The sequence below is a fragment of the Pongo abelii genome, chromosome 6 (assembly GCF_028885655.2).
Source record: "Pongo abelii isolate AG06213 chromosome 6, NHGRI_mPonAbe1-v2.0_pri, whole genome shotgun sequence".
Taxonomy (NCBI): domain Eukaryota; kingdom Metazoa; phylum Chordata; class Mammalia; order Primates; family Hominidae; genus Pongo; species Pongo abelii.
This window is the reverse complement of record NC_071991.2, coordinates 17,674,439-17,701,866: the sequence shown is the minus strand read 5'-3', so window position 1 is coordinate 17,701,866 and position 27,428 is coordinate 17,674,439. Positions and strand designations below refer to the sequence as shown.

The window sequence follows — 27,428 nt, the reverse complement described above, 5'->3', positions numbered from 1 at the left end:
GGGAAGATGGAGAGCCATTCAGAGCAGGGTGATTGGAGTCTTGTCACCTGTTTAGCTGATAGTGGCGATCACTAAGATGGGGGAGTATGAGGCAGGGAGGGGAAAGGGAGCAGCTCTCACATCCACAGAGCCCACATGCTTGCTAGCAGAGCACAGATGTGTAGCTGCTGGCAGGTGGCTGCAGACAGTTCTCTCCCTCCACTTGCACACAGCTTAAGTGCAGGGTTTGCTCGAGGTCCTTTTACCATGAGCATCCCTTTCCAAAGAAAATGGGCAAGCTTGCTATTTAATACAGCTAGACCTTCTCTCACTAAGAATTGAATGATTCTTCAGTGGAAAAAAGAAAAACCATCAGGGCTTTAAATGTTCTGATTGGGTTGGAATGGAGGAGAGATTATTCTGGGTGGATAGAGAGGAGGGAGGAACTTTTTTTTTTTTAAACTAAGAAACCACATTTTATCATGTACCAGATAAAGATACTTGGCTACTGAGACAGGTTTCCTAAGTTACCTGGACAGTAATGACAAGACTCACTTGACTGTAAAGTCAGAAGATAATCTGTCCTTACGCATTTTCAAAACTATCATAAGAATATTTTCAGTGAAACAGATTGCAGAAAGATAGATCTTAGAACGTAATCTTAATATCGGCTGCGAGCATTAATAGATAGTCACTGTCAAGAACTGGCTTAAGGCTGAATCAAAACATAGATAAACAACACAAACTTAACATCACCAAAAACTTACTGAAAAGGGTAATTAAGAAATACCACCTACCAAAAGACAATGCTTTTTTCACTTATACCTTATTATACTGTTTCATCAACCTTTACTTATATCTCTAACTTCTTGGGATTTGAGGAGGAATAGAAGAGAAAATTTGAGGAATCTAATAAAAATCATTTTTTGAGGGGAGGGGCAATGTTCTATTTCTTTACCTGAGTACTGATTACCTGGGTATTCACTTTGTGATCATTCATTGAGCTGTAGACTACACTTTTTCCAGGATGTGTTCTATTTTACAGTAAATAAGGTTTTAAAACCAAACACACAGGAATGTTTTCTTTTCAGAAAAGTTACATAGCATAGAAATAAATTATTGTAAACCACCACCATTACCACTGCCCCAGGAAAACACTCAAAAATATTTTAAGAAATAGTGTTTCTGAAACTTCTATACTGGAACTTGATGTTAAAAACAAACAAACAAACAAAAAACCCTAATGTTCCAGGCCAGGCAGTGTCTCACACCCGTAATCCCAGCACTGTGAGAGGCCCAGGCAGCTAGATTCGTTGAGCCCAGGAGTTCAAGACCAGCCTGGGCAACATGGTGAAACCCTGTCTCTTACCACCCCCCCACCCCCAAAAAAAAATAGCTGGGCGTGGTGGTGGTAGTCCCAGCTTTTTGGGAGGCTAAGGCAGGAGAACTGCTTGAGCCCAGGAGTTTGAGGCTGCAGTGAGCCATGACTGTCCCGCTACACTCCAGCCTGGGTGACAAAGCGAGACCTTGTCCCCCCCTCACCAACCCCAAAAAGAAAACAAAACACTAATGTTCCAGAGCCACAGAGCAGGGATTAATGTTTAGTAGATCAGACACAGGGTCCAGGAATCAGTATGTTTAACAAGTTACCATGGGGTATAGATATGCAACTGGGTTTAGAAACCACTACACAAGGCAAGAACTTGTGATGTGCAAATCTGAAACTACCTACTCCAAATTCTCCATACCCAACATGTGTGACAAAAAATGTAACACAGCCTAGGCAACAGATGGAGACTCCGTCTCTACAAATATATATATATATCTCCATCCATCCATCCAGGCGTGGTAATGAGCACCTGTGGTCCCAACTACTCAGGAGGCTGAGGTGGGAGGATTCCTTTAGGGAAAAAGTGTAATTATTTGGAAAAGGTTCGCAGAAGCTTTAATAACTGAGTGTTCTCTTACCAACTACAAACAATATTTGGCCAAGGCTTTTCTGAATATTTTTCTCACAATTACAATATCTTCCCTAAAAAGGAAGCTGATATGTTATAATCACTATGTAACTTCTGCTGGCAACCCCATCCTGTATATCTAGAAATAGAAACTGTGAAATCAAATTATCTGTGGCCACATGGGATTCTGGTCTTCAGTAAAATCTGAACATGTGTTTTTCCACAGCACAGTCTAGGAGCCTTTCCCTATTTTCATTATCATTATTACACTGTTGAAAGTTTAGATTTCCAGAGGTTTAATGACAGGACTAAAGTCATTCATTCAGCTAAAAACTCAAAAACAAACTGGAGCCCACAGTATCTAACCCCAGACAAAACTCTACTCATTACATTCCAGGTTCTCATTAGCGCTCTTAGGGTAAATCCAATCCACATTTCCTGTTTCAAATGTATATTCCCTCGTTTTAGATATAACCATATTAATCTAGGTTGGAAGCCACCTAGTAAACTCAATTTTGCTCTCAGGCATGCATAGGCAACCGAAATTCCAGTTAGAGCACTACCCTGGGGTCTTTTATCTGAGAACACAATTGGGAAGCCTGCTGGAAATTTGTTTTGGAATACCAGAGCACTTGTTTTTAAACAAAGCATTAGCCAAGGAAACAGGTAACAACAAAAGGAATCACAGGACCAAAAGAAAAAACAAACAAAAACAAAAAACTAGACTATAGGAAAGTCTAAAACACCAGGAATCAAGGCAGTTCTTTCTACCCTCTTGTGAAATCTTATTTGCCAAACAATAGCGAAAGAAGGCTTGTATTTAGGGTTTTTGTTTGTTTGTTTGTTTTTAAGATTTAAGTTAGTTGTGTCCCCACTGGAGATTAAAGTAAAAAAGGTCTAAATGAAGAAAGAAAGAAAAAAAAAAAGCCCTTCCATAAACCCACAGATCATACTAAAGTCTGCGAATGGCTCTTGTATTTCCTCAAATACTTTCTCCTCACTTTTAAGTACGCCTACCAAAGATTAGAAAGACATCCTCAGGAGTAGGTCAAATAACCCCAGAGGCAAATGTTAGTTCCTAAAATGTCTACCACCCTCCTCCCTAGAGCAAAATCTCACAGCACCTAGTTATTTTAATCTAGTTCATCCACAGAAGTATGAGTGACACAAATTAAGTTTATAAATTTTTAGTTCAGTTAGTTTAAAATATTTTTAATGGAAGCCATACAGTGCAGTGAGAAAAAGCAGTGACCTAAATATTAGAAAACCTGGGTTCCACATCCCTGTTCTACCACTGATTCACTAGGTCACACAGAACAATTATATAATTTTATAGCTCTCTATTTTCTCATCTATAATAAGGTACAAGCTTAAGATATAGATTCTGAAGACATCCAAAGATAAAGTGGAGGCAAGTGGGGTGGGGGTGGGGTGGGGTGGGTAGAAAAAAGAGTGAAAGTCCCAGTAAAAGCAACAACAGAATAAAACTCTTAAGAAGCATTTATTTAGTTCCCTTATGCAGTGGTTCAAGTTGGGCTCTGGAGCCAGAATGTATAGGCTCCACCACTGACACACTCGTCCTTGGGTGTAAACTCTATGTGCCCGTTTCCTCTCCTTTAAAACAGGAATCATAACAGCACTAACCTCATAGGACCACTCTGTGAGAATTACATGAGTTGATTTAAGCAATTAGAATACCCAATACTCAATAAATGCTCGTTCTTATTATTATTATCATTGGTGCATCAATACTGGGCTTACGGTGAAGGCGAAGTTGACAATTAAGTACTTTCATGTCCTATTCTTTCTAATCAAAGGGGGAACAAAAAGATCTTGTATCTCTCTGCATGAGTTCTGTGCACAACCTTCACATCCATGAACCCTCAAGTCCCTGCCCTTATTCCCAAACCTGTGGATTCAGGCAGATTCACAAGTACTGGATTCTCTATTTGCCTGCATACACCATCCCCAAGGATCCACAGATTTCTAAATGCACCAGGAAAACATAAACTGGTAAAAATGTTTTCATGCCTTTGAATAACAACAAAAACTCATTTTCCACCCACCTTCCCACACCCGGAAGTCAAAATCTACTTTAGGAATCAAAAGCTAGTGAAACAACATATTCTTGCTTTTTTAGTATTTTAGATGATTCTTTTTAAGAGCTCACAGGTATAAAGAGTCCTTACGTGCTGGGAATATTTTTTCTTTAGTCGACAACAATATCTGATGAAGATGGTAATCCAGAAAGGAAATCATATCACCCACTGTTTTCTTCATCTATCTAACATCTAACCCAAAAGCTTTAAGATTTCTTTTCCAGTAATTTTTTTCCCTCAAACTTTCTATTTTCTTTTCAAGATCCATTTTATTGACTAACTCCAAACATGACCTCTAAGGGAAATTCCCTCTATTCAGGGGTCTGTCTGATGGTATTCATCAGTGCCCAATTCCCTGGACAGCTGTGGACGACTGTAACAGATTTAAGTTTCACTTCTGATTAAGTCTTTTCAATGAAGGTAACCTGATAGCCTTGCCCAGTAGAGAGCCCTAGAAATAAACTTTCGTTTTCTGCCCTCCTTCTCTCAAATTTATGAGCACAGATGGATTAGTGGATTCCACTTCAAGCGGAAAGAAAACCAGGTATCCTTATTTCTTCAGCATCTCCCCTAAGCTTGAACCTTACTGTATATCATGCTCATTTTAAGCTGCTAATAAAATCCAACCAATTCAAAAGGTCCCTGCAAGCTTTAATGTCTCAGCACTTAATTTCTCTTGAAGAAATACATTCATGAAGGCATTTGTAATCGAAATCCTCAGAATCAAAAAATCATAATTTAAGCCAAATTAGGCAAAACACTTCCCTACCTGCCAAATGGCTCCCCTAGAACTTTCTAAAGGAGGATTACAGTTACACATCTTTTTCTGTGTTAGACACATCAAAAAACAATGCGACACCAGAATGTAACACCACCCACTCACCCACCTCTCCCCCACATCCCCAGAATGTCATTCCTTGAGGGCAGAAGCTTTGTTTAGTTCACTGTTTTTATCCCAAGTGCCTAGAACAGAACCTGGCACACAGAAGAGAAACTCAGCAACTATTTGTTGAATGAATGAGTGGGCAGACGGGGATGGAGGTGCTGCATGGAGCCAAGGCCCACAGAGGATAATTAGGCCACACATAACACGTAATTGACAGCACTTCTGAAAGAGGATACAGTCACGGACGTGTCCACAGAGAACTGATCATTCTGGTGGCAAGGTACATCTTATTGTACATCTTACCACATATTTCACTGATAAACCTGTGATGTAGACCAAAAAGGCCCTCAACTACCATCCCACAGCTCACAGCCTTCCTGTGAAGGTATGTGTGACTCCAGGTTTTCTAAATGTAACCCTGCGTCCCCACTGACTTCCAAGGTAATGCTATAACTTTCACTCATCTCAAACACTTACAACAGACAGTAGCTCCCAATACTTCTGAATTTCTCAGTCCCCTCTCTAATGCCTCACTCCTACTCTCTAAGTACCTGATGCTTATGCTTTGTAATGAATACGTAAATATATCCGCAGCTTGCCTCACAAGGTGCTGAAGAGGGAAGAGTCTAAGGAGAGGAACTCCCCAGGACATTACCCCCCAGAATCTTGAAAAGTAGAACCATATTAAAAAATGCTTTAAGAAAATGAAATATAAAGGCCAGCAGTACCACACATGGCTTGGTACCAGGCATCTGAGAGAACCCAGTGAAGAAAAACCGAACACAACCCTCCAAACAGTAGGTCTCTACCCTGACTGCATGCTAGAACCCCCGCCTTGGGGAGCTGTTTAAAGTTCTGATGATAGAGGTGGGGGCTTCCTGCACCCTCCCAGAGGTACAGAGACTTTTTTAAAGCTCCCCAGGGTATCCCCAGGGTATTCTAATGTGTGGCCAGGTTTGAGCCTCCTGGACTCTAAAACTTATGGTTGACTGTGGTTCCTCCTCACTAAAAATAGCTTACAATTTTAAGAAAATTATAGTAAAGTCATAAGGTTTTTTAAAGTTGGTGATGGGTACATGGGTGTTGGCTATGTTATGCTTTATACTTTTCCCTACCTAGAAAATATTTCATAGTCATATATACACATATGTACATATGCATACATTTTTAGACAAATTTAAAGCAAGCTCATAGTATACTGGTCCTCAAAAGCACCAGTACTAAAAAGATGATTTTACATTTCTATGGATTATGTGCGCTGGTGGTGTCTGGGGCTTTTACTTCACTGGGGCTAAAAAAGTCAGACCAGTTAAAACTGGGTCGGCTGACTTGAAAACACTGGCCTGTATTCTGTAACACACTCTCATGCAGGTCTTGAAAAACGCTCCAGTCAAACTCAGCTCAGAAAGACCAAAGGTACCTGCTGAATCAGGAATCCACCTAAAATCAGCAAAGTTGCCAGTACTGAGCCAGACTGGCTGTGAAATCCTCTACATAAATTAACACCTGGAGTCACAGAAGTGGGTTGTGACAAGTTGGTATTACTCCCAAGGCTAGGCCCTAGAACCATCTTAAAATGGAGGCAGGGGGAGCATATTCCAATTAGTTTATCTAGAGACAAGCTCATCACCCTCCTCTTTGTCAGAGGCTCAGTGCAGGCCCTGAAGCAAATAGTCTAAATTCAAATCCCGACTCTACAACTTTCTATCTACATGACCATACAGAAATTACTTAACTTCTCTGCACCTCAATTCCCTCATCTCTAAAATAATGATAATGTGACCTACTATACAGAGTTGTTGTGAGGGTTAGATGTGTTAATGCATGTAAAGCTCTGGGTACAACAAATATCACAAGCAGTAAGCCTGTGATAAACATGAGCCATGGTGGTTAAAATAATTCCCCAAATGGTGGTGATTATGGCACTGGCAAAGCTGTTTCCCAATTTGTGATGACTGGGCACTGGAATTCTGTATAGTCTTGAAGCACATCTCTTGGAGGAGCCATACCCACTAACAGGAAAGGAGACACAAATCTTGTCTCCAAAAAGATGCCCCATGTCTCCTAAGACCTGGAGTGGTGGCACAAGGTACAATGAGAAGCTACTTTAAAAGAACATAACATGAGCTCCAGATGTGCTCTTGTTTAAACATTAGCTGGGTGACCTTGGGGAAATTCAAAAACACTTTCAGTTGGGAAATGAGGGCTTTGAACAGTTGCTTTCTGCTGTTTCTAAGCTTCTGGCGTCACTCAGTTGAAGTGACTGCAGGCCCCTCCCCACTCTCTGTCCCCTCCTCAATGGCTTCGTTCCAGCTGCCAACATCTCCTATGTTGCTCACACACCATGCCACTCCTTCTTCCTCAAAGCCTTTACACTTGTTCTCCCCTTTCCTTGAAAGCTCTTCTCCGGGCTATCTGTATTTCTTGCTCCCTTGCTTCCTTCAAGTTTCTGCTCAAATATCACCTCCTCAGAGAAGCCTTATCTAACCCACCCTGGATAAAACTTCACGAAAGCATAAACATACAAGTGAGTCCTCAGTTAAATACGTGACGCGAAGCACAATGAAAGCAATTTTACGATACATGAGGAGATGGTGCAAACTCCACACGGTTGCCCTGGCCAGGAATCAATTTCTTTTCTCATCAACATTATAATGAAAAGAATCGATGTTATTTGAGGACCTGCTGTGTGCTAAGTTCTCACTCTTGCTTTACCCTGCTTTATAAAATCCCCTGTCACCTCCCAACATATATTTGTTTATTTACAGTATGTCCCCCCATCCTTTGCTAGAATATAAACTCCATTAGAATAGATATCTATTTTTTCTAATTTACCATGGTACTTCCTGTGCCTAGAGTAGTGCCTGCCTAGCACACAGAAGCTGTCAATAAATTTTTTTTGAATGAAAGAATAAACAAATCCAGACACTTTTTTCTTCTCAAAGAGAACGTTATCCTAATACATAAATACAAATATATAAGACCGGTAAAGGTGGAGTTCTGGTTTAATAAAGTCAGGATCTCCCCTCAAATGACTCAGCATACCCTGAGATACCCAAAACCATTGCCCATGAGGATCTCCAAAGTCCCTTATCACTCTGAAAGTCCCCAAATCCACATTATTTCTGTTAAACTCCAAAGAAGAAATATTAAATTTGATGAATGATGTTCCATTCTGTGATTTCACTTACTATTCACTGGCAACTACAAAAAGGACCCTGAAAATTCAAATCATACCATGTCCCACAACTGTTGCATCCCTAGAATATTTACAGCCAGATAATAAACCTATCTAGTTGTGGGGGAAAAAAACATCCAACTACAAAGGGCAGGATTCAGGGGGTGGTCTCTTTCCAGGCCCTATCACATGGTCCCTCGGCCTCTAAGGACCTACCACTGAGCCTCTAGGCTGCAACAATCCCATTGCTTCTAAGAGGGGAAAGGAAGAAGGGAGGTGGACTTGAGATCCATGTGGAGATAGATGCTGTACAAGGGAGGAAATATTTGGGCATCATGGCAGCCACCTGGTACTTTCTTGACTCCACCACTTAGTCTCTTTTCATATCTAAATGACCCCCAAATAAAATAATTCCTGGCTTAGCCTGCTTTGGGCTCACATTCAGAAAAACAGAGGTTGAGGGAGCATCCTAGAAAAGCATTCTGCACAGGACATGAATAGTTGAAAAAAACACTCCTGAGAAGCCAACTGGCTGCAATACTGTGATAGAGACTTATACACAGCTAAAGGACCTTCTCACAATTGCAGGGAAGATATGAAATACACTCAGCAGACAAGTAAATAGGACTTTTGCAAATCTCTATCATCCAGTCTAGCAGTGCTGAACTAAGCAAGAGTCATCGATTGAAAGCCTGGTGACCCATCCTCTAACACTGTAATCTAATCCTTAAACTAAAGACGATTTAATGCCTTTGCATGTCCATATGTTTTCTAATGACGCTATTGCTGTCAGCATGCTACAGGAGTGCTTCTTGGAAGATGGAAGTAATGACAAAGCACATCATTGGAAAGGCAATTATATGCAGTACTAACCATTTTACAATGGCAATATGGGCTGTATTTCAACAATGTAATTTCCAAATCAGGCTGAGCATACATATTTATCTGTCCCTAATCCCAGGTACACCATACTAAACAAAATAAGAGTACAGCTGAAATATGGGCAGCAGATGTAGAAATCTACAACAAGAATGCTAAAATAGTCCGGATGCAGTGGCTCACGCCTATAATCCCAGCACTTTGGGAGGCTGAGGCAGGCAGATCACCTGAGGTCAGGAGTTCGAGACCGACCTGGCCAACATGGAGAAACCCTGTCTCTACTAAAAATACAAAAATTAGCCAGGTGTGGTGGCGGGCACCTGTAATCCCAGCTACTCAGGAGGCTGAGGCAGGAGAATCGCTTAAACCCAGGAGGTGGAGGTTGCAGTAGGCCGAGATCACGCCACTACACTCCAGCCTGGGCGATAGAGCGAGACTCTGTCTCAAAAAAAAATAATGCTAAAGTAATGTTCACCTGTAATCAGAAAATAGATGGCACCCACTACCCTGAAGTGAAACTGACACCCATCCCTGACAGCCCATCTTCACACTATGTTTCTTGAATCAAAATTATCACAACAGGGGTATTACAGACCACCAGAGGGGCAAGGAAGGATACAAGGAACAGTTAAAAAGACACAGTTACTATCTAAGGGTTTACAATCTGAGACAGGACCTAGAGTCAATATAGAACTTGTATTTTACAAATACATAAAATCAAAGCATAAAAGATTACCTTTAAAGCCCTAGACTTTGTGGGTCCTTTTACAGTTATATTTAAATTTCAAAGAACATGTTTTGACTTGGGTCTCCCCAACAATTACAATCTGTAAAACAGAATTCTAGTATGGTATTTCCATTCTGGACATACAAAGGGGCAATTGTGTTTATTGAGATAGTTGGAGAGAGAAAGGCCAAGACTGTGTGTCTCAGAGCATGGTGATTCCAAGAAGAAACTGCCACCTCTCTTCAGACGGACACTCAGACGGGCGCAGTGGCTCACACCTGTAATCACAGCATTTTGGGAGGTGAAGGCAGGAGAAGCACTTGAGACCAGGAGTCCTAGACCAGCCTGGGTAACACTGTAAGACCCCATTTCTACCCCTCCAAAAAAAATTAGCATGGGTAGTGGTTCACACCTGCAGTCCCAGCTACCTGGGAGACTGAGGCAGGAGGATCACTTGAGCCCAGGAGTTTGAGAACACCTGGGCAACACAGCAAGATCCTGTCTCTACAAAAAAAATTAAAAAATCAGCTGGGCATGGTGACACACACCTACAGGTCCTCAGGAGGCTGCAAGCAGGAGGATCGCTTGAGGCCAGGAGTTTCAGGATGCAGTGAGCTATGATTACTGCTGCACTCCAGCCTGCGAAACAGAGTGAGATCCCATCTCTTAAAAAAAAAAAAAAAAGAGAGACGGAGAGTGACTCTTGAAAGAAGTGTGTAACTTGACTGATCTTCATATTCATCTAGAAATCTTTAGAAAATTGAGGCCCAGTGAGGGTATTCTGTGTTGTGTGTCTTTATACTAACCCCCATTCCTTGTAAATGAATGGTAATGGACCAGTTCTGAATCGTGAAGTCCTAGAGAATGACCTGTGAGGAGGCCCATCTTAGCCCAGGGGAAATGAGGAGGGGCCTTCTCAAAAATGTACAGTACTCTAAATGCAGTTGGGATTTTCTTAAGAAGTAAATCTAACAGTTATATTCATTAGCATACTCTTTGTAGCATAAACAAACCTCAACAGGGTGGAATGGGAAATGGGGGAGAACAATTTGCAAATCTGCTTAGAATAATGAAAGTAAACAATGACAGAGGAAATCAATGGACTATTTGTCACCTGGTATCTTCAAGATACAGATATCAAGAAAACCATAAAGAGCTATTTAATGTGGTCTTTTACCAGAAAGAATAGAGTTCCTAATAGATTTTTTTTTAAAAATACACCTAGCCCTCAAAACAAGGTCTTTTTTATTGTGAAATAGATTCTCAAGACAAGTACTGCTTCCTAGAATAGTTTAAAAGCAGACAAGACAAAATACTTCAGAATCTATAGCAGAATATAAGCTTATATGCACAGTAATCTGTGAGGGCATGCTAGTCCTCATTCCAATTTTACATTTGTGTTCCAGAGAGCTACTTTTAGAATTCAGTGAGATAAATGAGTGCAAGGGTTTAGAACAGACACTGACATACAATAACCCTCAATATCATCAGCCTGAATCCTTGCCTTTGACAATGGTTTAAAATCTACCTGAGTAGTATAACCTGGGAAAAGGTCAGATTTTATAACAGGGAGAAACAGTGAAACAGGAAAAACAACAACGAATATGTTACAGATATATTGTATGAGTGGCAGCAACCTAACTGTAAGCTCCAACTTTTCAAAGGAAATAAAGACCTGGACAATAAGTACTCTCCCCTCCCTAAATCCTATTATTATACCTAGAAAATCCTTCGTAACAATTTTCAGCACAACAATGAACAAATGTGGTCTACCAGAGACCATGTGGCCATCTTTCACAAAATGCATCTGTATGAAAATGAGTAAAGGGATAAGGAGCCCAAGCTTTCAAGTCAGGCAAAAACTGCTACATTTCTTGCCTCTCTTATACTGATCCTGGCCAAGTTGATTTAACGGCTCCGTGCTTCAGTTTCTTCAACTATCAAACAGAGATTATTACTCTTTTCTTCATGGGGTGCATCAATGGGATAACAAATGCAAAATTGCTAGCACAATGCCTGGCACAAGGCGAACAGTAAATAGCAGCTCGCTCTTCAAAAATTTCTTTTCATGGAATTGTTGTCAACTGTAAATAAGCAATGACTGAGTACCTACTATGCATAGATTACTGAGTGAAGAAAGAAACAGTTCTGAAAGCCTCAAATATCCCCAGAAGGATATATACAGAAAGAGTGCAGGGGTTACATTTAGGCAGAGAATATAGAGAGAATAACAATACATAAGAAATAAAATGCTGGGCACAGTGGCTTACGCCTATAATCCTAGCACTTTTGAGAGGCCAAGATGGGAGGATCGCTTAAGCCCAGGAGGTCAAGACCAGCCTAAGCAACATAGGAAGACTCCGTCTCTACAAATAATAAATTAGCCAGGCGTGGTGAGACGTGCCTGTGGTCCCAGCTACTCAGGAGGCTGAGGTGAGAAGATCACTTCAGCCCAGGAGGTCAAGGCTGCAGTGAGCCACGACTGCGCCACTGTACTCCAGCCTGGGCAACAGAGTGAGACCATGTCTAAAAAAAAAAAAAAAAAAAAAGTTTTAAAATAGAAATATAGGGAGAAAACTCTGGCTCTCTCTTTTCCAAGGTTCTAGTCTTAACTCCCAAAAAACACACAGCAAGCCATTACAAAGCATAAAACAGACCAAGGAAAAATTAATAGCACTTGAACTTCCCACCAGATCCCAAAGTAAACATGAAGCCCATAGTGTCACAGTCAACACTTCAAAAAACTCCTTAAGGCGGGCCCCAAGATCTCCATACATGGGAAAACCATGTCAGAAAGATGAAATACCCCCAAAGCTAAGAAATAAAGCATTTCTCAGACCTAATCATTTCTCAGAAATAATCCATATCCCAGCATTAAGACTATCAGTAATGTACTATCATTAATATTATAATCATCATCAGTGATTCTGGAAACAACTAATAGCTATAGTTAAAATTAATTCTAGGTTTGAAATATAGATAAAAGGATAGTTTTACTGGACAGTTTGAAGCTTGAATGATTCAAAGTGGAAAGCCACATTGCCAAAATAATTTACAATTTTTAAAAAATGATCAACAGAGGTAGAGGCAGTATAGACATGCTGAGTTAAACAGATTTTAATGCTTTCAGATATATGTAAAACTACTTTTAAACACAGAAACCATTTCTGGAATCACATTATACTTCAATATTTAAAAACATTTATATTCTTTCAACTGAAGGTGACCTGGAACAATCTGGTCCATTTCTATATTAGACTAATAAAACATTTTAAAACAACACAAGTGTCTAACACAGCAGGTCTCAACATTCAGGTGTGAAATCGCACTTCCCTGCACACAGGCTGAATTATCCCCCTGCATCTCACCTACAATTATCGTTTGCTCCCTCCCCAGGTGGCTCTAAGACACCACATATCCTCCTAGGCTCACATCTGGAAATACAAACTCCCTCTGGGGGCCTCATATGCTAAGGGAGTCAGAGAGCACAAAAACGAAAACGTGATGCTGGCTTGAACAACTTCTGAAAAATAACTATTTTCAACACACATATAAAAGTAATCTGATACAATTAAAATACCCTTATGTCACTACAGTTAGGAATAAATATTTTTCCAAATAAAAAGGGTAAATTTACTTCACAGTTCTGATAGAGGCCAGCTTCTTCCATTAAGGCCAATTCCAAAAATTTAGCAAAGGATGTTTCATCAGTTCATAGGGCATAATTAGATGTTTTGATTAAAGCATTTTCCTCCCCTGGTTAACAAGATATAACAGATGTCACTGACTTCCCTAATAACAATGCAGCCCTGCTTTTGGCATCTTTACAATTTTAAAACTGAACTGTCATATAGAAAAATTACAGCTAGGGTGTCTTGATACAATCATGACTCTGAAGTGGTTATGACATGCCTGGACTCCCCAATGGAACAGATATGGAAATCATATTCCATATTCATAGCTGGGAGCCCTCCATAGCAAGCACTTGAAAACCAAGCTCTGAAATTTGAATGATGCAGGCTTATTCAAATCACCACCAATTATTCCTGGAAGCACCGACCAAGTGAGGTATAAAACCTGAAGAGAAAATGCAAATCTCACAGTCACTGTCTTCCAGGAGCACGGGGAACGGAGCACGGGGAACACATGCAGAAAACTGTCTCAGAGAAAGCAATGCCCATCTGAAGAGACTCACTCCACCAAAATCCCAGCCTCCCTGCAGAGAGGAGGAGTACTATAGTTGATAAAAAGGACTCATATTTTTCACAGCAAGATTCCCCTAGTGCATTTGATCCAATTTACAAAAATTCGATTTACACCAATTTTGTCAACATATCAGTCCAGAGAGTAACTAGAGATAGGCCTGCATTTTAAATGGGAGGCAGAGCCTCTCTGATTGAAGTTCAACTCAAACATCCTGGTTTAACAACTCCATTAATGAAATGAAGCACAGATCTAAAGATTACTCAGCCCCTTTGTCAGTCGCATGTGTTATTTATAGGACAGCATATCAATCATGTCTTCCCTTTATTATTTCCTACTTTCTGGTCCTAAGCTATTTGGTCTGCCAAATTAATACATTCCATGGCTGCTGCAAATCTAAACAATGCTTGATAAAAGATTAATAAAATAGTTGGGTTCTCTGCAACCACATACACACCCAGGAAGATTCATCAATGTCTTTTTATTTGCATATTTGGCTGACTGCCTCCTACAGCAAATATGTAAGGCACAATGCTCAGGTATCCTGGTTTATGGTTTGCATTTAATTCAGGGTGTCAATCTGCTTCTGTTTTAATTACATCCATCTTGATATGTTATTACAATCCCAAGAAAACTTCTTTTCATTATATGAATAGCTATGAATACATACACATGAGAAACAGTTGTTATAAATGTTCTGGTTCAGCAATGAACAGGCAAGATGCCTTAGTCAACACGTCATGTGGATTTAATATTTTGAGTATTTCCTCAGAAGAAAATTTTGGTTGAGCCTTCAACTCCACTATACTCCAAAGTTCACTCACTCCATACATCCTGCTACCAATGTTATGAAGTTGCTCTGAGTGTCCACGGATTACTAGGCTAAAGAAAATATTTTACACAAAGAAATTATGTTAAAAATTTTACATGGGCCACATTAAGGTCATCTTACATCCAAATAATTATTTTATCTTTCCACTGGACATTCAATGATGAGAAACCACCCTAATATTTATTTTTTTATTTTACATCCTTATAAAAGGGAGGTGGGGGGCAGTGTTTAAAAACGATGAGTGTACCTACAGAGAAAGGCCAACTAATTTCTGGGTGATATACTGGGAGAGAGCGCAGGCAATGCTTTTTAAAGGTTCTTGATATTGTGTAAATCAGAACATTTCTTAGCTGAAATGGGAAGCTTTACAATCATGGGTGCTCATCCACATTTGTAGTAAGACTTTTTGTTTTTAAAAAATCTCCTTCCAAGGTTCCCAATCCTTGGGATTCCCCAGTACTAACTTACAAGAAGCAGTCTCCTAGATTCACAGGGTAACAGTGAGAGCCTCTAACTCCCAGTGTGATCTTGAACAGGTCAATTAACCCCTGTGGGCTGTTGTTTTCATTTGCAAAATGAGAGGCAGAACTACATCACTAAAGACAACATCTGTGCCTCTGATGCCACATGGCTTAGAAAGCACATCAACTAGCAATGGCTGGAATAAAATGGATCAAAAGGCTGCTATGAAAAAGTTTAGGTCCTAACTTTAGGATACCTCCTAAAGATTTAGTTTTGCATATTAATCTCAAAACTGTAATTTTCTAGTAATCATAGTGACCACCGTAACAAATGAGGGAGCAGACCACAATATGCAGTAAGACACACTAATCAAATGCTTGTTTCCCTTTTTGCTCCAGTGAAAGTATAATGTCAACTACATAAAATCATTTCTTAGAAAAGCACAGTCCAGGACCTTCATTCTCTTTGCCAACTGAACATGTACAGACAGAATGGGTGGAAGTCACTGGAATTTCTATCATGTGGCTAGAAAACAAGTAATAATCTAATGTTCAATTATTGTGCTATCCACATCTTCATTCTTACTTTTTTCTTTGTAAAGATTTTAACTATAGAACATTTCGCTAAACAACATTTAACCAGCAACCTTTGGCCAACAAGTATAACTGAACAAAGAGATCTAGAAGAAAACAAGAAAAAAGAAGTCTACTTCAATATAACAACTAAGAAATACTTATAATATGGGACTGTAATCTCTTAATTCCTCTTTTTAAGTTCTAAAATATTACTGCCATCAGAAACTTTACAAAAACTTAAAATGAGGTTTTATGCTGCAGACGAGGGTAGGTGTGGGGACAACAAGGAAAATGAGATCCCTCAGGTGTCATCACAACTTGTCCCTGGCAATGACTAAAACTCAGTCTCAGGTTTAGAACTCAGCCACAGTTTGAACATAGATTTCTTGCCGGGTGCAGTGCCTCACGTCTGTAATCCCAGCAGTGTGGGAGGCTGAGGAGGGTGGATTGCTCGAGCCCAGGAGTTTGAAACCAGCCTGGGCAACATGGCAAAACTCTATCTCTACAAAAAATACATAATTAGCTGGGCATGCTGGCGTGCACCTGTAGTCCCAGCACTTGGGAGGCTGAGGTGGGAAGATTACCTGAGCCCAGGAAGGTTGGGGCTGCAGTGAGCCATGATCATACCACTGCACTCCAGCCTGGGCAACCAAAGACACTGTCTCAAAAAAACAAAATAAAAGAAAGAAAATATCAGATTTCACCCATGTAACCAAGAGTCACAATCTATATTTGCAGGCTGTGCTTCAGTTAACAGCAGCCACACAATACTTGCAATTTAAAGACTTTCTGCCAAAAATGAATCCCAACTTGCATTAGCAATTTTCCATTACTTACAAACTGTGGGCTTTTCTCTTGTGACTCCATTTTACTGCACATGGGTTTTCCAGGGCTCCAGAGGTAACAAGGGGGTATGGGACCGTGAGGTATAGTGGCAAGCTAAAATGACAGTTAAGTCATTTTTAAAATATTTGTATGTAGTTGATCATTTATAAGGTTTGCTCTGGCAAACAAACTAACTAGAATTCAGATATAAGCTGAGAAATTAGAAAAGTGCGCTGTAATGGCCAAGAGAGCTGTGGCAAGCAATTCACCTTTACACAGCTAAATTAGAGTTCCTCAAGCAGATTGTCACAGTTCAAATAATGAAATTTAAAATTTTTTGAATTTCTGCGTTTCATACACAATGTCCTAAATGCGTTACCTTTTATTAACAGCACTCATAATTTTGATAGCTCTACCTAAGTAAAGGAACAGAGGGAAGGAAGAAGGATACGAAGGAGAGAAAGGGAGGAAAGGAGGGAGGTGGGCAGCAGGTGAGCGGGGAATCTAACTGGACCCTAAGAGAGCCACATACACTAATATGTGAAATAAACACCTTCAAAGAAGGCACCAATTCATATGATTTCAGGGTCCAGAGCCCCTTGCAATGGATGGAATCAGAGACCTGAACAGGACTAAGACACAGAAGCCTGCACTTATCTAGTCTCTTCCTAAACAAGCACGGGCAATCAAATTCTAGAAAATCCACTCCTCCCCTCCTCATACTAACAGCATAAAAAGGGCCTATTCTTTGTGACCTCACAATATGTATTAATTGCATACCAACAGATGCAAAGCTATAATAGAAACTATCGTTACTCTGCAATTGTGTTAGAAGAAATGAAGGAGAACACAGCTCAGATTTGGAAGAAAAGACACACTTAGGGTCTCACCAGTCTTAAATTCTATGTCCTCTCCACCTTCCAGAGGGCAAAAAAGTCTACATTGATGGAACAGGTTCTGATTATACAAGAGAAAACAGTTCTGCCCCAGCTCACTAATTATTTTTGATCCTCTCCTGTCTCAAGTTTTACCAAATTCATTATCATATTGCTCTTCTAAACTTCATTGATCTGAGTTTTCAAATCTACCTGAATTTTTCAAAACTTTCTAAAATTAATAGCTGCTATCTCATTACTAGGTTCTTTATCTTACATCTGCAGCATATTGGGTTTAATCCTAATTCTGAAAGAAAAAAAAAGTTGCTTCTTGAGGAGAAAAAAAACAGCATGAAGCACTTTTACAAAGTCAGGCTGCATTTAGTATATTATGACTACTATACAGGATAGGGGTAAAATAAAATAAAATGTAAAGCCACTAACCCACCATCCTTCACCCTATGTGTGCACACAGGTGCGCGTGCACACACACACACACACCCCCGAAATGCCACAGACCTTCTCGTCCAAAGGCTTCCAAATCTCATAGCTCTTAAGACCTAAATTATTCCTTAATAGCTAGCCTCAACTATCGTTGTGTCCATCTGGGGACCTCATTTCTAATCCTAACATTCTTTAAAACTAAATAATCACCATTTATCTTTGACAATATATAAAACTGTGGTGTAGAAGGGTCTCAGAATCTATCACCCTCAACACTCCTTGAATCATGTTTACTGTTCTGTTTTCTTAACCCTTTTTCAACAGTGAGAACTACAGAACACTACTCTCAGAGAGGATCAAAGGCTCAATTCCTAACCTCACAATTCATTTTTTAAATTCACGGATTCATTTATATTCTAATTCCAAAAAAAAAGTGCAAGTACTTAATCTCCACAATTAACACAAGCTGCATGGAATCATCATATCACAACGTTCAACCACATCTCACATAAATACTCCTCAAGTGATGCTCTGCCTTATAAAGTAAAATAATGAAACTCAGTAAGTACAGTAAAATACTTGAATTCATAACCACACACACTATTCATATCCTTCCTTTCCTCCAAATTCTCTCATCCCTTCTCAGATCCTAAAGCTATGCACACTTTCAGAAGTCAAATGCTGGAACTGACCCATTTATTTTACAGTCCCATGGCCAAATTTTCCAAAAAAGAAAGTGAAAAATGTAACAAAAACACAGTTCCACAGCTTTTCCTGGCTATGTAACAGCAAAAGAGAGGTTCTGACCCTTTTTTGAACTACCACTTCATATACAGCAAGCCAAAGGCAGATAATTTGAAATCGTTGTTTTAACATCAATGTCAACCTCCTTTCTCATCCAACCTTTTTTTACAGGTTGCCAAAGAGCAGCAATACATGAAACTGTAAGGGACAAAGAGGATAAAACATTGGCTGAAGGGCAGCTTGGTGGCATCAGAATTGGGCTAGTATCATCACACTGAAAGAGCTATTAATGAGAACCACTCACCAATATTCACCTCCTGGTGGGGTTGGTAGCAATCAGTAAAAAGGCAGATGTCAGGCAGGCAAGGGGAGCAGGAAAAGACATGGACTAGTCTCCCTCACTGTTTACATCTTCCTCACTTTCACTACCCTTGCCACTCCTGCTTAAGAAGCAGCTCCCACGCACCGACTACGAGCTTCTGTGCCTGGTTTTCCAAGTCGTCTACCATCAGCCCACTCACCCCAGACTCAGAGATCACCAAATTCCAAGATCAGGAGAGACTTTTTTGGATCCTTTCTAGTATTTCCCATACTGGATTATAGATTACAATGCAGAGAATAAAAGTGCTCCGTGGTCAAAATAGATTTAGGAAATTAGGCACAACACATTGCCTTCTCTGATATTGAAAATTCACATTCACACAATAGACTTTTAATTCTGACAGAACATGGCATCCATTTAATTTTGTCTAGCCCATCAAGTTTCAGAAACTATTTGGTGGTAGATCACTCTGTTTCAGACTAAAAAACAATTTATGAACATCCTATAAAGCTATGTTCCCTTCCAGCTTGAGAAGCTTGACTCTAAACTAGTTTAAACCTCTCCACTAATGGATAAAGGAAATGATGCTTTTAGAAAGTTCACTTTCAAAGGCCACACTAGTTAGGCAGGCCAAGCCTGGAATGTGGGTCTCCACAGGTCTCCTGCCCCACTAACAAGCACTCTTTACTTACCACCTTTGTACTCATTTCCACCAGCCTTTCCTTGCCCCCAAGTCCTAACCACGTAGCATCTTATTCCTGTGCCTTCATTATTCCTTTAGAATGCTCTCCCTAGCCCCAACTCCTTCCCCATATATCCAAATCACTTCACCCTTCTAGGTCCCATCCCCCACCCATGAAGCCTTCTTGAACACTTCAGCCTATCTCACTAGCCTGTCTCCAAAAGCCTATGGCGCTTAGTTGATAACAGGCATTCAAGTACCTGTTTCAAAATTATTTCATAGGTGCTGGCTTTAATTTGTCAACTAAACTACATACTTTCTCAAAACGCTAGATTTATGTTTGGTTTCTCTATATTCTTAGTGCCTTGCACATATTAAGCACTCCATAAATATCTGCTGACTGATAGAAGGCATGTAACTAATGTTGTTTTTTAAACAACTAAAGTGATTTGACCATAATAAATTTAGAGCCTATTAACATGGCATGTTATAAAAACACCAAATTCTGTACAGCCCACTTATGCTACTGATGTGTGGGGTAAGCCCTGAAACAGAGCCAGGAAGTGAAGACCGCATCAAAGTCTTGGTTTGATGCTCCAACCACTAGAAATGAGTCTTCCTTTACTTTCATAAGCCTATAAAGCTCCAATTGGCCTCTTTTCTGCTAATTCCACAAATTTCATCTTAGCTTCCCTTGGTCAGCTGTACAAAAAGGAGGCTGCCCTAAGAACCCAGTGCACGAAAGAGGAATGAAGGGAAAAATAATGGATTTGCAAAGTCAAGTTTTCAGCCATGGTACTCACGTGGCTTCCTAATAGAGACAACACAGAAAAGAAACCCAAATAGCAGAAAGCCAACACTATCTGACACATCAGGACACACTGATGGTAGTAAGACCCCAACATTCCCATTTATACTTTGTTTGCTAAAAGCCACTTTTTAAGAAAACTAGACATCTTATCCGGGGATTTTTGCTCTCATCCTGTCACTTGAAGAATATCCAAACAAACAATATACTATATACCAATGTTAATTCTGCTTCTCAACTACATAATGAAAAGAACGCCACGTTCAACTTTAGCCTCCTCGCCTACCCTCTTATCTTCTATCATGAGGCTCTTCATAATCATACACTTGAACTTCAGGGCACAATTACTCAAGACAAGTGTCCCTGTGAATATGAAACTATCTCAGCCAGTTTCACTGCCTATAAAATGTGAGACTTGTCAAACTACCCCTAAAGCTTTCATCATCTCAAAAAAGAATCCAACAACAGCAAAAAATAATCAAGATAAAAATGCAGGTTCTCATTAGGCAAGTTATCACTTTTACTCCAGTAACAGTAAAATCAGTTGAACTGGAACTACTTATATTAGCACATTTCATAATGAGTTAGGAGCCTCTTTTTTAAAAGAGAAGTCCAAAATCTGCTACTCAGAACAAAATCATGGAGTCAAATAATGTGTCCATTAACACACAAAGTATGCTACTCCACTGTTTGCCAGTTATTGCTCTGAACTGGCACAAGCTATAAACCTAGCTGTGCAAGCCAATATTTCTGGTTTCTTTTCACAATATCATACCAGCAGCAGCCTTAATGACATGTGGTGACAACTGATTCATTTCTAAACACAAGGCCCGAAAACATACTACGTATTTAGGATAACTCTTACCATCTATAATAATTCTTAACTTTTACAAACACTCCCCCAACACACATTTTTGTCCAAGCTCATAGTTTAGTTGCCTGTTCCCAATAAGCCCTCACATTTCTTGGTGATAGTTCAATAAATCTTCCAGACTGAATAGAGTGGACCACCAGAAGTTTTAATTTAACAATCACTACACACGTATGTTCTGACCATCCAGCATGGACACAATGTGATAGCACGCAGCCAACAAAACTACCTTTTGCCAAAGAACCAGACATATACGATGATTTCTATTTCCCATTGTGTGTTATTAATCTGACAAATGGATTTAAGGCTTCCCTACAAAAGTTGGGCCTCTTAAAATGTAAACACTGACAGGATATTTGATATTAGTGAACTGTTATACATTCATTTAAGTGTGATAATACTGCTGTGGGGGTTTTCTGACAGGATATTTGATATTAGTGAACTGTTATACATTCATTTAAGTGTGATAATACTGCTGTGGGGGTTTTGGTTGGGTCTGAGGATTTTTGGAGTCATTATAGTTTAGGGATTCATACAGAAGTATTTCTGTATGAGAAATATGGATGAGATCATATGTGGGAGAGGAAATAGATGAAATATAGAAAATACAAGATGAGATATGAGTTGATAGTTCTCAAACCTGGATGTTGGGTGTTCTGTCTACTTCTGTATGTTGAATTTTTTCTACAGAATTTTAAGTAAACTTTTTTAAAAGTTAGACCTTTTATACCTACACATAGATAGACATATGATATTTAGATATGAAGGTGGCATAGTATTCAGCTAACCAAAATAACTTGGATTTTGAATCTAGAAAAGTAACAGAAAAAAATAATCAGAGCAAAGAAAGGAATGGTATTAACTGTACATTTTGAACTTGGTCTTCTTTTAAAATTACAAGTTTTTTAGGCACAAAATAAATTAAAATGAGTGCATTTTCTCGCAAAAGCCAAATAAATAGATATATATCACAAGCCCAGTCAAATACCTATTTGTTAAAAATAAAACCATCAAAAAGAACTGCAGAAGTGAGATATATATATGTATATACATATATATATACACATATACCCCTACTTGTCCTCCAAAAATGTTCGTGGGAATCCAGTGGCCCCTCTTGATTACTGAGCTCAGGATAACCATGCAGAAAGCTGAACCACTTGTAACTAGCTCTTACAAGTACTTTCCAAAACCAACCACAGACAGCAATGATGAACCAAATTCCAAGCAGCATGTTCTAATAGGAACATGCTGCCATTTCAACTCCTATTTTAAAGCAAGAGAGAGAGACAGAAAGAGGTCACACTGTACGGTAACCACCCACCTTGGCAAACTTAAAGCCACAGTTGGAATTATTCTAGTAAGTGGTGAATCTCAACACTCAAAATTTTGGCCAATAAAGCACCAATTCTAGAACCAGAGAGTAACTGATTCAATCACTAACATCAAAATCTATGACCACCACCAATACCACCAACATCACCATCACCACCACCACCACCAATACCTCCCTTACTCCCAACCACTGGCCACCATCCACCACCATCACCACCAGCAGCCCAACCAAAAGCAGTTCAAACAGAAAAGGACAACACTGATAGGAAGCCTTCCTTTGAAAAAAATATTTAAACCTGACACCCAAACACATAAACAGAACCAGCAATCTAAACCTGTACAGTTACTGTATGTGAGATTTAAGCTGTCATTAACAAAGCTTGCATCTGAGCATCTGAAACAATACCATAATAACAGCAAAAAAAAAAAAAAAAATGGAAAGGGAAAAGTTTCCTTCAGGAACCTCAAACCATCACATCAGGTGCATGAAACACTATAAGCCAACTATAAACCGTGTCTTGGTTTTATACTTAAGAAACGTGGACCAACTCTGCAGAATCTCAAAGCCTTCTGTGTGTGTGTGCATGGTGCGTGGGGGGTGGGGACAGGGAGGTCGGGGAGGAAATTAGGCGGTTAAATTTATAGAGGCCAATGACCAATACCACACCAAAGAAGATAGGTCCAGGCAAAGACAGTTTCCCCCTAACCCTGGACAGTCTCCCCCTCCCTCCCTTTTCCCTTTCCCCCTACCCTAGGAGCCAGTTGGCCGGGAGGAAAATGTGCATTTGAAAATCAACGCTGCAGGTGCCCAAGGAATAAAGAAAGACACACACACATAGACACACACAAAGCCAATCACTTAGAAAGAAAAAAAAAGAAAACACAAAAAAGGAAAGGGAGAGGGACAATTGGTGACAAGCCCTTCAGATAGCAGCTAGGATTTTATTCTTCCCTCCCACCAGTCTTCCCTGGTGTACCTTTTTCTGTCCTTTAACTAAATTGCTCATGTACACACACATATGTGCCTACGTATGTGTATAGATAATATTATAATTAACCCTTTCTGTAACAGAACCCCATACAGAATACAGAGAGCTATTCCACCCTTCCCTCTTCTCTCCCCTCCTCCCTCCTTTCTCGCAACCAGGAGAAAACGCCCCCTTCCCCAGCTTCACCAAAAAAAAAAAAAAAAAAGAATATGGGGGGGTAATGGGGGGAGGCGCAAAGAAATCACAAAACCCCATCAGTCTCCGGTCCCGAGGACACCCGGGAAAGGTATATACTACACAGACACACACACACACACACACACACACACACACACACGAACATATGACTCTGTAGAAAGCACACACAGAACCGTCCACAGGCGCCCCAAACCCAGCAAAGAGACTTCCACCAGCCAAGAAGCCATGATTGGGGAGGGAGAGGAGGAATGAGTGGGGGCAGAGCTCTCCGTGGAGAGGGGGCGCATTGTTGTGATGCCCGAACCCCTTTCTTTCTGCCCATCTGCTGTGGAGGGGGTGCAGGAGGGGGCGCAGGGGAAAGGCGAGCGAGGAAACGAGTAGACCAGGCACGGCTTTGCGACTCCCTCCTGCTGCCTGTCTGCCCGCGCCCCCAGCTCCCCCCACCAACAATAAGACCTCAGCCTAGACAGACAGACAGACAGACAGCCCGGAGCGCGGCGGGGGAGGCAGAAGAGCCGGGCGCAGCCGAGTGGGGTCGTGCATAAAGGGAACCCGGGGGGAGGGGGGGTCCCCCTTACCTCCAGCGCTTCAAAAGTGACAAAGCTGGTCATGGCAAATCCATCAATGATGTCCTCTTCGGCCGAGGTGGACTCTCTCCGCTTCCTCCGTGGGGGTCTGGGCCGGGACGGGGCGGAGGACGGGGGCTTCCCATTGTCTTCCTTGTCGGAGCCCGACGACGAGGCGAGTGAGAGCGCCCGGGTCCGACCAGCCCCGCCGCCGCCGGCCGCGCCGGCCCCCAGCCCGCCCCGGGAGCGCCTCTCCCGGTCTCGCTGCGACCGCGACCGCCGCTTTTTGCGGAGTCCATGGCCCCGCGTCGGGCCATCCATGGCTCTGCTGCGCCGGGGTCTCCCCGCTCGCCCGCCACAGGCTACGGCCGCGGCCACACAAAAAAAAATTGACACCGAGCCCTTCCTCCCCCTTCACGGCTTCCCTCCGCCCCGAGGAGGGCGCGGGGGAGACGGCGGCCGAAAGAAGGGAGAGAGGGGAAGAAAGAGAGGAGAAAGAAAAGGGAGAAGGGGCGGAGAGAGGGGAGGAGGGACGGGGAGCGAGGGCGAGAGGCGAGGAGCCCAAGTGTGGGGCTCCCCACAGCACCAAGGGTCGGAGATGCCTGGGAGCAGCGCGGAGCAAAGTAATGGCTGAACACACAGGTCTCCTTTAGAGGAAAAAAAATAACTCACCAAGCAGGCAATAAATCAGAATAGCGGAATGCTTTGATCAAGAGACTGGGAGGCTCCGGGGAGCCCTCCCCGCGGCCATTCTCCGCCGCGCCCCCCGCCCCCCGAAAACGCCCGCGCCCCCCTCAACCCGATCCAAAATCGGGTCCGAAAAAGGTCGCGGGAAAAGTGGGGGCAATGAACTTCACCCGCCCCTCGCGCAGGAAAACACCCCCGCCGCCTCTCACACACGCCTCGGAGAAAACTCACTCCCAGGCTCCCAAATTTTTAAGAAATGCAGCCAGGGGAGGCCGGGGCTCCGGAGCGACCCAAGAGGGGCGAGACCCCCCAGAGAGGGGAGCATAATAATGCAATCATTAGCGGAGGAGAGGGCGAAACTGCGAGCGGCGGAGGAGAAGGGAGGCGGAGGAAGGGAAGGAGGATGCTGCTGGAGCAGTTGTGGGGTTTGCTTTTCGGTCTTCGAGGGGGGAGGAAAGGGAGATGAAAGAAGAGAAGAAGCAAACCCTGTCGCTGCCACCCGCCCCCCTCCTCACAAAAATATTTTTTCCAGTCCCAGAGAAGAGGTCACCCTTCCTCAAAAAAGGGAGGGGGTGAGTCAGTCAGTCGATGAGGAAAGCAGAAAGAAATCTCCAGCGGGAGAGACACCGGTGTGCCGCCGCCGCCGCCGCTTCTCTCGCCGCCCCGCCTGAGGGAGAAGCGCAGCCGGGAACGCTGCTCTCGCCGCCGCCGCTAACGCTGCTGCTGCTGCTGCTGCTGCTGCCGCCGCCGCCGCCGAGAAAGCCCCAAGCCGGAGGGTGCACGGCGTGTCCCCGGGCGGCTGCAGCGGGAGCCCGGGCACTGCCCCATCCTCCGCCCGCCAGCCTGCCTCGCGCAGCTCCCGCTCCTCCCCCTCCGCGGCCAGCCCACCGCCGCCGCCGCCGCCGCCGCCCGCCTCAGCCCAGCCCCGCGCCCGCCCGCTCGCTCGCTCGCTCGCCCGCTCGCTCGCTCGTTCGTGCTTTCGCTCGCTCGCTCGCTCGAGTGCGCGCGCTCCCGCGCCCCCGCCCTCCCCGCGCCTCTCTCGGCGCGCGCTCCCGCCCCCGCGGCCCCGGCCGGCGAGATCACGTGGACGGCTGGGCTCCCTACTCCCCCGCCCCCTCCCCAGTTGTAGAGTGTGTAGAAAGCAAAAGGCTGGGGGCTGGCCGCGCTCGCGAGCCCAGGGCATGCGCGCTGGGGCGGCCGGGCCTGCGCACTGGGGGCGGTGGGGAGCTGTGAAGGGGCGGGGGCGGGGGCGGGGGCGGGGGCGGGGAGGGGGCCGCCCGCGTGGGGGTCGGCCGTGGCCGGGCGGAGTTGGCGCGTCAGGGCGTGGAAGCCGCCGGAGGATCCCGCCTGTCGCAGCGGGGACGCGTGCGGGCCCCTGCTCCCAGGCCACTTCGCGCGCGCGCCCCCCACATCCTCCTTGGGACACTTGTCCCTGGATCCTCTCTACCCCTGGCCGGCCCGAGGCCGCCTTCTCGGGAAACCCCACCAGCCCCCAAGGGTGTTTTCCCTTGGCGACCTGCGCTGCGAGGGGAGAAGGGAATTCAGAGAAGGGGCACAAGGGGGGCGTCCCTGGGAGGGGGCGCGACTGGAGGAGACAGAACGAGGAGCGGGTGCCAAATCGCGGGCCTTTGCTCCGCCTGGGCGCAATGGGAGCACCAACTGGCAGAGTTGGAAACTTTTCCCCCACGTGGCACCACAGTGCGTGGCCGAGTGACCCCGCGCCTGGATAACCCCTGGGATCCCCGCCTCGTCTTCCAGCGGGGGACCTTGGGACGCACGGGCGGCTTCAGATCCGGGAGCGCGAGGCCTAACAGCCGGGGGCCGAACTTGAACCTCAGAGGCGGCCGCGGGCGAGGGGCGGGGCCGAAGGGGCCGGGACCGCCGCCCCAGCTCGAGGACCCGTTAGACCGGCAAACCGCAGTCCCTGCCCCGCGGGCTTCCTTTACTTTTTGGGAGTGGAGGGCGGCTTCCCTGCTTTTTCCACCACAGCCCCTCCTCCCGCCGCAATGTGGCTGATGCTTATAAAAAGTTGTATTAAAGAGCTGACTGCAGCCGAGAATCGATCAACAAAAGCGACCAGCCTCTCTGGGTAAAATAGCTGTGCGTTTTTCAGGGCACTGGAATTGATCTATACGGATCACAAAGACACCGACAGCCTGCTCTCAGCAGCCTCTTGGATACGCTTCACTTTCTGTCCAGGCACATAAACAACACCGCACCAACCCTCCTTCCTCCCTAGTCGCCCATACTTGTGGAGGAAGAAAAGGAAAATAAACTGGCATGTATTAATTACTCAAAATGGGC

General features: G+C 43.1%; 1 protein-coding gene across 13 annotated transcripts in view; it reads right to left on the bottom strand.

The window, feature by feature from the left end:
- AUTS2 (activator of transcription and developmental regulator AUTS2) overlaps positions 1-25,981 on the bottom strand; it is a 1,192,438-nt gene extending 1,166,457 nt beyond the window's left edge. For 9 of the 13 annotated variants that reach the window (XM_054559150.2, XM_054559155.2, XM_054559153.2 and 6 more), the window contains exon 1: positions 24,450-25,205. In XM_054559150.2, coding sequence (XP_054415125.1) covers positions 24,450-24,758 — 309 coding nt within the window. In that variant the 5' untranslated portion in view covers positions 24,759-25,205. Of the gene's footprint in view, positions 1-24,449 lie in introns of all 13 variants that reach the window. The other 4 variants (XM_054559157.2, XM_054559159.2, XM_054559156.2 and 1 more) reach the window with 2 other exon arrangements.
- Between the last annotated feature and the right edge of the window lie 1,447 nt (positions 25,982-27,428).